This window comes from Calliphora vicina, chromosome 2, assembly GCF_958450345.1.
Source record: "Calliphora vicina chromosome 2, idCalVici1.1, whole genome shotgun sequence".
In the NCBI taxonomy this organism is placed as follows: Eukaryota; Metazoa; Arthropoda; class Insecta; order Diptera; family Calliphoridae; genus Calliphora; species Calliphora vicina.
The window spans coordinates 141,788,764-141,802,041 of NC_088781.1; the positions used below are offsets into that span (position 1 = coordinate 141,788,764).

Below are 13,278 nucleotides of genomic sequence, written 5' to 3' on the forward strand. Positions count from 1 at the left end.
TTAAAACATCTCGATAAATCTTTGTTATTCACTTAAATAATAGATAAATAATGCAATAATAGAATTGCTACTATCCAATAAGTAATTTATAAAAATGAGTTTTTTAGTTTTTCGCTAACATTAAAAGAGCATAAGTTTCACTCTCTCTCTCATTCTCTTTCCTTAATTCATTGTTATAATTGTATATGTAACAGTATATTTAGTTGTAGATAAAATTCATATAACCTGTGTGTATGCTGTCATATGTTGCGTATGAGTTATTTTTATTTGTTTCGATATCCGAGTGTGTACGTTATTTAACTGTGTTTTTGCTACATAACTCATACGTTCAGTAGTCCTTAAATGAAATAACTGTTCCTTTTTCTTGTGAAACATTTCTTCATAAGTATTTTCAAGGTCTATTTGTTTGGTTTCTTTTAACGTGCAAAACTTTAAAGGTGAATTCATTAAAACTTGTTGGAAATTTTCAAAACTAAAACTTACAACTTTTGAAATGCCACATGAAAGTAGATCATGTAATAACTTTTTAATAAATTTATTTATATAGAAAAATGAGAATTTATATGTGTTTTTTAAATAGTACTCAATTTAATAATCTCTAATCTATATGAACAGCACAGGCCAAATGCCTTAAGCTGTTGTCATGAAATTAGGACTGTAGGTTACCCTATACCCACATACATATGTATACCCACTAAGAAGGGATTTTTAGAAATTTACCGACTTATAACCACGTTTATGTTATGTTGTATTTCAAATGAAAAATTGATTTTTGATTGAAAATATGTATTGCTCTTTTTCCATATAGACCACTATTTAAGCTGGGTTTCCGCATACACCGTAATCGGCGCCGATAACTATAACTGAAACTGAAAATCGTTGATCACCGTCTCATTTCTGAATTGTTTTCGTTTCAGTTGGGTGCGTTGCGGCATAAAACAGACACGAAATTATTTTTTAAGTTGTCAATTGAAAATTAAATAGAATTTCATTATTTTTGACAAAATCTATTAATTTTTCCTCTTCCAATAAAGAAAATTTATTTTTTCATTCATTTTGATTTGCTTTAAATTTGAAATAAAAAAAGTAATTAAAATAATTTCGTTACTAAAGCACCGAAAACAACCTACTTGAAGTTGTTTTCGTTCCGGACCCAAATGACAGGTTTTTCGTTACTGATCGGTGCCGTTTCGTTCCCAATTTTCGTTGCCGATTTCTGAAACAAACTTTTTTTCGGTGCAAATGTATGGAATTTCGTTTTCGGTGCCGATTACGGTGTATGCGGAAACGTAGCTTTATCGACTTATAGCCACGTTTTTGTTTAATTTTATTTCACATGAAAAATCGATTATCATCCATTTTCCATTTGGACCATTACACTGTGCAGCAAGAAAAACCAGCCTCAACAATTCCAATGGGGAATGAAAGTAGACCATTAAGTAAACAGAACTACCAAAGGATTTCGAATTTAATTTTTATAGCCTCTTGAAGTTGGGCCATTTTTGATAATTTTTTACACTATGAGTCAGACGAACAAGGTGAACACTACCACCAAATTGCTATTCCATTTGAAATAAGATAAAATTAGTTATTTATATTGATGACAAACATATATTTGTGAAACAAATTACTGATACCGAGGGAAAAAGTCGCCAGACTCCTTTCTAGCGAAAATTTATAGACCATGAAGAAATAAATGATGATGTCAATGGAGCTAATTTAGAGAGTGAAGCAGAAATGGATTACTAGGATACCCAGAATTTGCAGCTTCCATCAGACTTCGAACCATATAGTTTGAAATATTTATATTGGTTCCAGTGAACAAAATGGCAACCAGAGTTCGTTATAGAAATAAAACTTTTTAAACACATTTTTTTAATAAAACAAAAAAAATTAATTTTTTTTTTTCAAAATTTTCAGATCATATTCTGAAAATAAATTGTAGTATTCAATAGCATCAGATTTATTTGATCTACAATAATTTAAAATTTTTCTAAAAAAAGACAATGAATGTCATGTGGTGCATTTTAATCCAAAATTCATAATTTATTTATATTTGACCACGCCTATACCGCCCACCATTTGTTAAAATAAAGAAAAAAATATATTTTTCCACATTGGATTCAAGGCAACATAAGTACGCACAATTACAGTTCATTAAATATGTTTATACTATATTTATACGTATTTTCGCTCATAGTGTAAAAAATTATCAAAAATGGTTCAAGATGCCATAATAATTTAATTCGAGCTAACTTTTTAAAACCCTTTGGCAGTTTTGTTAAGTTAATGGTGAACTTTCATTTCCCATTGGAGTTGGTGGCTGGCGGCCTAGTGTCATTTTCCACTTCTATGGCCACTTTTATGCATATTTCATTTCTACTTCAAATGAAAATTCGATTTTAGTTGAAAACAGAGTTTAATTTACTAAAATCTTAATTCGGAATTAAAAATATCAGCCACTCATTCCATAAATCCATTCCCAACATCTAATTCTTTAATTTAATTTAAAATTAATTCATTCATCATTGAATTAATTCTTAATAGAATTCATTCCACCTTTGAATAATTAAATTTTTGTTAATTCAAATCTACTACAAAGTAAATTAAATTTATTAAGTAAATCATTTACAAAATGAATTGAAAAAAATTTACTTAAGCTTTCTTGTAATAGATTTGAATTGAAAAAAAAATTAATCATTCAATACATTTTTAAAGCTATTTTGTAATGGATTTGAATTCAAGAAAATTCTAATGATTCAATAAGGAATTCTCAAAGGAATGAATTTAATGCATTTAAAGTACAGATGAATTAAGCTTATGAATTTATTTATAATGAATTCATTAATTTGATTTGAAAGTGAATTTCAAAATTATTCTTTTGAACCTTTGGTTGAAAATATAAGTGATCACAGATTATCATCCTTTTTCCATTGGTAAAATATTTCGTCGTCCTTTTTCCATTTGGATTTTTAACAATATTATAGGCATAATAATTATTTATATGATTGGGGTAACCATAATATGGTAAATTTAAGATTTACATGATTGTCGCAATCATACATATGAGATTAGTAAATAAATATATGTTTAGAGCAATCGTGTTCATGATGATTCATATGTTGTTCATAGTTTATCATATCCACAACATAATATGATAAATCCTTCATCATAAAAATGGTTGTCTCAAACATATACAACTTCATTACTGCAGCCATATACATATATGATTGCTACAATCATGTGAATCGTAACTTTATCATATTATGGTTACCGCAATCATATAAATAATTACAGTTTCCATTATATTGTTCAAAAACTTGTAAGAATGTAGAAATGGTACCAGTAAACATGTACAACCATATTTTTCTCTACATGCACGTTTATGTTTCAGTTCATTTTCAGAGATATATAGGAAGTATTTTGTTGAAATTTCCAGCATAATTCTTAATATAATAGCAGAAATACGGACTTATATAAATTTTATCAAATAAATATGTACATAAATATTGCAAGATGTGTTCTTTTACAGCCACCATTGTCTACAAAAATTTGCAACTGGTTACTATTTTATTATTTATTTATTTATAAATTCGCTTACAAAAATACTTTTTCTCTTGCTTAAAATACCAACAACCACACTATTTAAAAGTTTATGCAACAACCTCGGTGAAAGTAGATTTCGCATGTTATATTTTTTGCACAAACAAAATGAGTTGATTTTCTTCATTTATTACCAACAGTAGATGATAATCAGACTATACATTCTTAAATGTTTTACATATTACCACCACAACTATACATTAGAGTATCCCAAAAATATATTCGAATGAAAATGTATGAGGTTTTACAAGATGTTTGAAGATAACGTTTTTTATGCAAAAATAATATTTTTATAATTCTATTGTTTCTCTTTAAAATCAAATATATCATAAAAGGGGACTTGGCTGACCAAGTTAACGACATACATATACATATATTGTTACGAAAGTGTACTTGAATTCAAATATAACGATTTTAACGGCTGATTTAAAAGTAGCATAATGCTTTCAAATAGCAGTGCTGTAATAGCAAACTGTAACATATATGTGGGCATTATTAACATTGAATAAAAGCTTTCAGTTGACCATTGATCGTAAGTATGGCATATATTCGAATATTCAGCTAATGAACATTGTAGAAAGTACACCACAGATGGCGTATGTATTAGAAAGCTCTATACAGTTAAAGATCAATCTAGAGTGCAGATGGCAGTGTTATAAATAGTGGCAGAGGTTGCAGTCGTTAGTTAGTTTATCAGAGACGCTTTTCGAATAAACATCAACTGAGTGCCTTAAAATGTGCTGTATTTTTCCAGTGAATTCGTGTACATTATAAAGTGTGTCTGTATTTCTGAGAATTTATAAACGTGTATAAAATAAAACATTGAATGACTATTTAATTCTGTTGTTGTGCATTTTAAATAAATAAAGAGTTGTTACAATTTTCAAACTACTAAACGGCTTTTATTTGCAATCAAAAGTATCCGGTTTATTTAAAGGAAATAAACCAACGTTTTGAAAAGGTTAAAACGTAACAATATTTTGAATGGAGTTGTAATTTTCATTCAATAATTTTATTTTTTATTCTCAATATCCGTTACACTATTTACACGGGACACTCTAATATCCATACTTATACATCAACAAATACGATTAAATGAGGTACATATTACAATAGTTCTTTAAACATAAACCTTGATAGTTTTCTTTTCAGGTTGATTTTATGCTTTCAACAATTTATTGTAAATTAACCCATAAAATACGATAGTGAAACTTTTAAAAATACATAGCCACAAATAATGTTCACTCCTTTTCATATTAATTTTTAATATCTTTATTATAAAATATCTTAAAAATGTTTATAAATAATTCTAGTAATAGCAAAACTAACTTCAAGGATTAAGAAGTTTTGCATATACTTACATGTACATACTCAGTACATAAGTATGTACCTTTATATGTATGTTAAAGCCAAAAATAAAATAAAAACAAAATGGAAAGTAACACGAAATATTTACTGAATTATATTGAATTAGTTATCAGTAAAACGTTTGCCAGTTCGTTACATGTTACGTGTTCCATAGCGTTTAGCGGAAAGGATACAAAAAAAAAACAAAAGAATATAACTTTCGACTTCGAATTTAAATATGTTAAAGAAATTAAAGAAAATCAATGAAACGCCTATAGAATTAGAAAAACTAACAACAAAATATGTTGTTGAGGTAGTACCACAAACTGCAACAGAATTTATTAAGAGTGAATTAACAACGACACAGGATCAACTAACAACAAACACAAATTTAAATGTGGACTCATCTAAAATATGTTCTAGAGAAGACAATAAAAAAGATAAATTAAAAACTGTAACAAATCAAAATAATACAAACCTCAAAAACAACTCGGAGACAATTGTGGAAAAATCCTTAAAAGTTGTGAAACGTAAACCATTTATAGTGAATCAAAAAAGTTCGGAAATTTTAGTAACCGATGCCTTGAAAAAACTTACCAAAAAATCTGTAGTCAGCACTAAAGAGAAGCCAGTACAATTTGTCTCCAATCCAAATGAAGTCAACACTTGTTCGCTCGCTTCCCAAGGCAGTGTTATTATCGATAAACAATTGTCGGTGGCGGGACCCTTTAAAAAGGTGAAATGTGTCTACACTATATTAAATAATGATCAAATCAATACCTTGCGCAAACATGCCCAAGAGGCTGTAAAACAAAATAAAATTTTTACCATACGTGGTAACTACAATTCCGTACGTCATGCTCTTAAATCTAGGGGTTGGGTGGAGAAACTGGAAATGCATCGCAAGTCAGGACCTTTACCTTCTAGTCAGATCAACATCTGTGATTTATCACAAGTCTTGCCCAAACGCAAGATGGGCGAAACTCAGCGACAGTTTATAGCCAAAGTGGAGAGAAATATAATGTCACGTTATATAGAAAATGTGTTGTGCGATTTGCTCTGGACACCCCATAAGGAGAAGGCCGACTATATGGAGCAGTCTAAGAATCCCAGTATGCTGATCAATAAATTCAACAGAGCTCCCTTTACCAATAAGGAAAATTTAAATGCTTTTCTGCGTGATATGACCGCCTTTTATGAAGAGGGTGTAGCCGATATTAAATTTCCTCGATGTTTTAATGTATGGTCTCCCGAAGAACTCAACGAGTTCATAGATCATTTTAAACTAACCGCCTGTATAGCCTTTGTACGTTGGCTGGTTGACAAATATGGTGATGGAGGTTTCGATGCGGTTTTTTCGGCTACCGGCAAAATACCTTACAATTCTATTGATTTTGCATTTAAACGTTGTCTTGAGTACATTGACAATTGCCAACATAATGATATCGATGTTGAAGATCCAGCACGCATTTGGGAGCATGACTGGGATGCTTTTCTCCATCAGCACTATCAAATGACACATGAGGGTTTTAAAATTCTTGCAGATCCGCAAAAGTTGGTGGAAAGTGTTATAACGAGAGGTTCACATATATTAGACAATATTCAATACTACTGGCCTCAATACTCCATCGATGGCTATCAAAATCTTTGGATTATAAAACCGGCCAACAAATGTCGTGGACGTGGTATACACTTGAGTAATAATCTTAAGAAAATTGTGAATGTCGTTAATCCATCTATTGCGACGAAAAGTCGTTATGTGGTACAAAAGTATATGGGTAAGTTGGATTGAAAGTTGATTTGAAACAGTAAAATTATTTAAAAAAATCCCGGGTAAAACTAGTTCTAGAAGGCATGCAAAAAGCCAGTTCTTGTTTGGCATTGGGAGCATTGGAATTTTTATTTGAAATTGTCATCACCAGAACTCGTTCTAAAGAAGCGTTTCGGAGCTAGCACACGTTATTTGAAACGGTTCTGGAAGTACTTATTTAATCAATGATATTTGTTTGAAATTTTCACATTTGGAACTGTTCTAGAAATAGTTCATCCATCAGTAATTTTTGTTTGAAACCGTCACTGTCATTAAAGAATCTGAAGTGGTTCTGATTACACTCGTTCTTGAACTAGTTATTTTACAACAAGCTCTGAAAATTTTTCTGGCGAAAAGAAAATTTCGTTCAGGACACACTATAGTGTGGACGGACTAATTTTAAGACTAAGCATTATTTTAATGTGTAACAGTAATTAGAATGCTGATTATTTTACATTAAAATATCAATAATTTGTTTATTTAGAAGCAAAACTAAGCAATAAACGAAATTATGATACATATTAACATATGACTATGGATGTGTGTTTTGTCAGACTAAACATCATACATACACCAAGAAGTCGTGCAAAAATAGTACATTGAACGATAGACCTACTTTTCTTACTGTCAGAGGCAAAAAGAACTTGAAAGCAAATCATTTATTTACAAAATTACAATAACAACAAGTACACACATACATATTATGTACTCCAATATCCTTACAACATAAAAACACGCAACCATTCGCCGTTATTGACAATACATCAGCAACAAGTGGCAAGCCAATACATACACAGAAAACACACACGTTAAATTAAAAATTTACTCTTGCTATGTTAATTTAACATTTACTCAATTTACTAATGTTGCTTTTTTTATTCAAATGGCATCTACCTCGCACGAGTATTATGTCTGTATGTGTTAAATAATATAGAGTTGAGTTACGGTAATAATCAGATTTACAGCATGAATCTGTAACGTCAAAAACACTGTCCACAGGACAGATTTTTTGACGTTTAACTAAAAATATCGCAACTTTTAACTTCTATACCTTATTATGAAAATTATGTACATAAAATTATTTTTATTTATTGCAGAACGTCCATTAATAATACATCACACAAAATTCGATATACGCCAGTGGTTTTTAATCTCCAGCATTCATCCTCTCATGGTTTGGATGTACAAAGAATGTTATTTACGTTTTAGCTCACAGGAATACACGCTGACTAATCATCACGAGTCGGTGCATTTAACCAATCATGCCATACAAAAGAAGTACACAAATAATGGAAAACGCGACAAGCGTTTGCCAAATGAGAATATGTGGGACTCGTATTCATTTCAGGCATATTTAAGGCAAATTGGTAAACAAGAATTTTGGTTGGAACGTATATATCCTGGTATGCGAAAAGCTATTGTCGCTTCTGTTTTAGTTTCTCAGGATCACATGGAGAGAACGCCCAACACATTTGAATTATTTGGTGCCGATTTTATGATATGCGAAAATTTCTATCCATGGCTAATAGAAATTAATTCTAATCCAGATCTGGCTGCCTCTACAAGTGTAACGGCACGAATGTGTCCCCAGTGTCTGGAGGATGTCATAAAAGGTAAGCCATTAGAATGTATTTCCATTATATACTCGTATAATTGAAATCTAGATATTCCCAACTATACAAAATATAACTTATTTTCAAAATTTTGATTATTAAAAAAAAATTAGAGGAATATCGAAAAATTTAAAAAAACCATACCGGGAATATAGTCCCTCTATATGAAATGATCATGATATGTAATATTTGAACGTTTATTTACTATTTTCCAGTGATGATCGATCGTCGTAATGATGCCAAGGCCGATGTGGGAAATTTCGAATTAATTTATCGACAAAATATACCGCCTACACCAGCCTATATGGGGCTTAACTTAATAGTTAAAGGCAAGCAAATTTCAAATCGTTCAAATTCCCATCACTCCTATCAAGGTTTGCAACGCAAAGAAAGATCCCTACAGACTAGCCAGTTGTATAAGCACCGAACGTCCCTAGCTCTGACAAATGTCTCACAGGTACATAAACCCATGCCCGCTTTTAATGCCACTGAGTTTATAGAAAAATGTATGGTAGAGGTGGCCATGAACAGTCCGCGCACTAAAAGTGTTTCCTCTCTGACGAGTATCAGTGAAAGTAACCCACATTTTATGACACATATTATACCCACAGACAAATGCCGAAAATCGTTTGCCAATCTCACAGTAGCTGCTGTGGGCCGTTGTCCAGCCAAGATCTGCAGTGCTAAGTCCTCTCTCTGCTCGTCTATGTATTCCACTCTTAAACGTCATCGAAGTTGTGGTCCCAGGTTGTCAACGAATTGCGTGGCGGATTGTAAATATACTCAAAAATCTAAATTTTTTGTGGCCTCTTATAATCAGCAAAAAGCTTTGCATTCATCTAGAAATGTGGTACGTGTAAAGAAGGCCAATCTATTGGATACACCTGTGTTAACTATAAGTAAATCGGCGGATAATATAAAGGAATTATGTAGTCCCCTTAAGAAAGCATTAAAATGCACTAAAAGCCTAAGTCCCATGATGCCTGCCAAAAAAAATGCCAACAACTCAAAATCGCATTTATGTTTAGGATTTAAGACAAAATCGGATAAAGGCGAAAATAATGCCAACACGATACATGCAATTGGTAAAAGTATATCCAACTGGAATATTAACAAAAGACAAATCAGTCCGAAGACAAATGTTTAGATCAGTGATGGCTGTTTATGGTTAAATTGTTTGAGTTAGCTTAATAATGGTTGTTACAAATAATATAAAATGTAATTACATACATATGTACTAGAAATCCATACGTACTACAGAAGAGCTGTTAAAACTTTTCTCCTCTCAAGTCATTTCGGCAATGTATAACGCAGAGCTAAAGCTTCTTTTGCAGCAGATTTTAAGCTTTTTGACAACTTATTAGGCATGCTTGTTTTAGATTTTCTGGGCGACATCACCTAGGTGGTTTATTTTAAAATTATTTAAAAAATGTGAATTATTTTTTAATAAATTAGCACAGATCACATTGTTACATACTTTTGGTTCTGAAATCTTTTTAGTTTCGATTTTCTTTTCAATTTTAGGCCTTTTAATGAATTTCGGTCGCTCTGGTATGCGAGGACGTTTAGACAATTCCAAAGATTTGCCACTCACATTTAAACCCTCGACAATATTGAAATTTTGTTTGAATTTGTAGTTCACCTCATAGACCATTTCAAACTGTCCCGTCGAAGCTCGACTATTACGGGGCAAGTCCACTATTACTTTTATACAGTCCTGCATGACCATTGGACAAATACGAGCTGTCACATCTGTTGAAGGTGATAAATCGGGGGTTGAATTGATCTCAATCAAAATAGGATTATATTGTTCGTCCAGCATAAAATCACAACCATATAATTCAAAGGAATTTTCATTTAAATATGTCTCATCCAAGCTGGCCAATACTACAGCAATAAGATTTTCACGAAAACCCGAGAAAACACGATTGTTCCAAGTGTCTTCTGATATGTTTTGGGTTTTTATATAGGCTTTGAACTGATCCAATGACCACATATTCTGTTTTGGTAATCTATTATCTCGGTTCATTTTGTTCTTATACTTTTTCTGTACGGAATTATTAGTCAAATGTATAGACTCCCTCAAATCATCGATGCTGTACTCTTGTGAGCTAAAGCGCAAATAACAATCAGTATATAGCCAAATCTGAACTGTGGATTCGCGTATAAATACAAGCATATATTGGCGTATATCGAATTTGGTACGATAAATAAGAAGTGGTTGTTCTAAAAAAAAACAATAGTATACATATATTGGAAAAATTTCATGTGCTAATTCTCGCATTCGTATACGATTGAACTTGCTAGTTCCTTATTCGATATCAACAAAAATGTATAGCCATTTGTTTCGATTACGAATGCGAGAATTAGACCCCTGAATTCAAATTACTGACCTATATACTTTTGTACTATGTAACGACGATTGGTATGCGTCTTGCACCAGTTTAGTATTTCATCTAAATTATTGCGTATCACAATGCCTAGTCCACGACTCTGATATCCAGGTTTTAGAATCCATAAATTTTTATAGCCATCCCATTTTAAGTCCGGGTGATTTTCTTCCATTTTTGTTAATAGTTTTTTTGACGTCTTAATGAATTCTGTCAATTCTCGATAAGTGCATTTTATTTTTTGATGATGATTGATAACTTTACTGGAATTGTCCAAAAAATGGGACCATTCCTCTTCGGGAACTTGAGACTGTTCAATATCCAACAAACCAATATTGTCCCAATCATCCAATTGTCGCTTAACTCGGCCCAAGGCGAAATGAACAATCGTCGGACAAATAGTGCCGTGTTCATAATCGATTATGTCTTCGTGTTTATCTAGGTGCCGCATTAAATATCGTAAGAAGCTAGAACATTGTGTAATGCGAAATTCATCTATGAAGGCCATTTGTTCTTCTTGATTAGCACCCAAACGAAAGAAACGGGGATAAAGCATTCCTGCTGTACCATCTAGCTGAAACCAGTGCTGTTGCTCTGCGCATCCAATTAATCCAACTTTTGTGGAAAAGTCTATTGTGTGAGCCCTTCTTATGCGGTTTCGATACGGATGTACATCAATGTACAAATCGCGTTGTCCTTTTGGTTGCCACACAAAAAATGCAGGAAAATGGTTGATTATTTTACTAATGGCCACTGATTCATAGTCGTTTCCTCGCCTAGCATGCTGTAGCAGTACTTCTTCTGATAGACCCTGCAACTTGTTATGGCGTCCTGGTGACAGCTTCTCCAACCATCCCCGTTTGAGCAATGATCGCCTAATTGTATTATAATTCCCAAAAACAGTAAAAATGCGGCGGTTCCTATAGGCGTCTATTACTTTTGCCCTGTACATACTTGAAAGCGTCTTAGGTGGTATGATTATTGAATCTTGTTTCTTCAAGCTTTTCATGGGCATTCCTACAGAATTTTGATTATGTATCAACATACCACTTGAGTCGACTAGAGAAGAAAGCTTTATTGTAGAGTTTTGCATTTTAATGGTTCACTTTCAATATTTTTTTAACATGAAATTTTGAAGCAGAAGCCAAATTAGTTTGTTTTATTTTCCTTAATATTAAAATACATACATTTTCATATAAAAATTCAGAGCATACTTGCTTACAAACTGACAGTAAAATTTAGAACCATAGATAAATGCATGTCCAGAATAAAATCATTGCCTGTTTCAAGGTAGGAGTAATCTAACTCTGAATAATTGCCTCCTTACCATTCATTTTACGGAGTAAGCAACAAATTTAATTTTTAGCAAAAGTTTATTTGAAATTACCAAGTATGGTTAGGGCAAACCACGTTGTTTTCTGTTCCAATAATTAACATGGCATTGCATCAGTGAAGCACACATTTACGGTATTACAAGCGCAACCAAAATCGTTTATGCTTTTTATACCCTACCTTAATTGGCATGGGTATACATACAGGCCTGTCACAGAATTCCATTCCGATAGAAAGTGGAATTAATTCCGTTTTTGCTTCGTCAGAAAAAGTAAAACGAAAATTCTTTCGAAATGAAACCACTTTCAGTTTTCAAAGTGGAATTGATATTTCATTGCAATTATTTGTTTTCAAAAATTTTTAATCAGTTTCTGTAACAAAAACTTCACATTTGCTTTAATATAAAAACGACGTTCAAATAAAAATCAGAAATACAGAATTATTAAATTTTTTGGAATAAATAAATTATGTACACGGAATCTGAAGAACCTAAAACGAAATCGATCGGAATTGTAACCATTTCGAACAAAAGGTGTGACACGACACATAATTTTGTCCGAATTGATACATCAATATATCCGCAACTTAGGTTCCAATTTAAAATTGAGAAAATTAGCCCACAAATAATTGAGATGTAAGCAAAAAAAACTCGACGTTAAATGATAATTTACGTCGTACGGCAAAGCATTCCGAGGCCGAACCTAAAGTCGGCCAAAAAATCAGCATATTTTCTAATGTCATTACATAAAGTACCTAAATTCGAATGATTTTCTTTTCGAATCGAATAACACAATAACCCTCCAGTATACGCTCTAATTCAAAACAAACCGAAACTTTTCAAAATGTTATTAATTTCCTAAACAAATTTATCATTTAAATGTTAGAGCCCTTTTCGCGTTGCAGTATCCCTTCCCTTTTACTCTATTAATTTTTTTTTTTGTTTCATCTTAATTTTTTTTAAGATTTTGAAATTTTACAATAAAATATGTTTTTGTATTCTATTAAAAACTTGTTTCTCTTATAAAATTCCTTATTCTATGTTTTTGCTTTATATACCGGACTCTACTTATTTGCTTTGAATGTTCATTGTTTTAGTATGTGAAAATATTTGTATGGAACTTCAAATAGTGTTCGTAACTCACCTCAAATGCAACTGGTTTTGTTTCCCCAACCAAGGAACAAC

The 13,278-nt window shown here is 31.8% G+C and overlaps 2 protein-coding genes across 2 annotated transcripts; one reads left to right on the top strand and one right to left on the bottom strand.

Moving 5' to 3' along the window:
• The first annotated feature begins 5,188 nt into the window (after nucleotides 1–5,188).
• On the top strand, nucleotides 5,189–9,520 carry TTLL3A (Tubulin tyrosine ligase-like 3A). The gene is made up of 3 exons (XM_065500435.1): nucleotides 5,189–6,728; nucleotides 7,858–8,373; nucleotides 8,589–9,520. Exons 1-3 carry the CDS (start codon nucleotides 5,189–5,191, stop codon nucleotides 9,518–9,520), a joined length of 2,988 nt encoding a protein of 995 aa, XP_065356507.1.
• Nucleotides 9,520–11,954, bottom strand: TTLL3B (Tubulin tyrosine ligase-like 3B). Its single transcript, XM_065500754.1, has 3 exons — nucleotides 10,767–11,954; nucleotides 9,851–10,599; nucleotides 9,520–9,771 (listed from the first exon to the last, which is right to left on the bottom strand). Exons 1-3 carry the CDS (start codon nucleotides 11,854–11,856, stop codon nucleotides 9,664–9,666), a joined length of 1,947 nt encoding a protein of 648 aa, XP_065356826.1. The 5' UTR covers nucleotides 11,857–11,954; the 3' UTR covers nucleotides 9,520–9,663.
• Between the last annotated feature and the right edge of the window lie 1,324 nt (nucleotides 11,955–13,278).

Excerpts from the sequence above, each read along its gene's own strand:
- TTLL3A (XM_065500435.1), top strand. The coding sequence starts at position 5,189 with ATGTTAAAGAAATTAAAGAAAATCAATGAAACGCCTATAGAATTAGAA. Across the intron at positions 6,729-7,857 it reads TGTGGTACAAAAGTATATGG|AACGTCCATTAATAATACAT; the intron begins GTAAGTTGGATT and ends TATTTATTGCAG. Across the intron at positions 8,374-8,588 it reads TCTGGAGGATGTCATAAAAG|TGATGATCGATCGTCGTAAT; the intron begins GTAAGCCATTAG and ends ACTATTTTCCAG.
- TTLL3B (XM_065500754.1), bottom strand. The coding sequence starts at position 11,856 with ATGCAAAACTCTACAATAAAGCTTTCTTCTCTAGTCGACTCAAGTGGT. Across the intron at positions 10,600-10,766 it reads CATAGTACAAAAGTATATAG|AACAACCACTTCTTATTTAT; the intron begins GTCAGTAATTTG and ends GTTTTTTTTTAG. Across the intron at positions 9,772-9,850 it reads AAAAGATTTCAGAACCAAAA|GTGATGTCGCCCAGAAAATC; the intron begins GTATGTAACAAT and ends TAAACCACCTAG.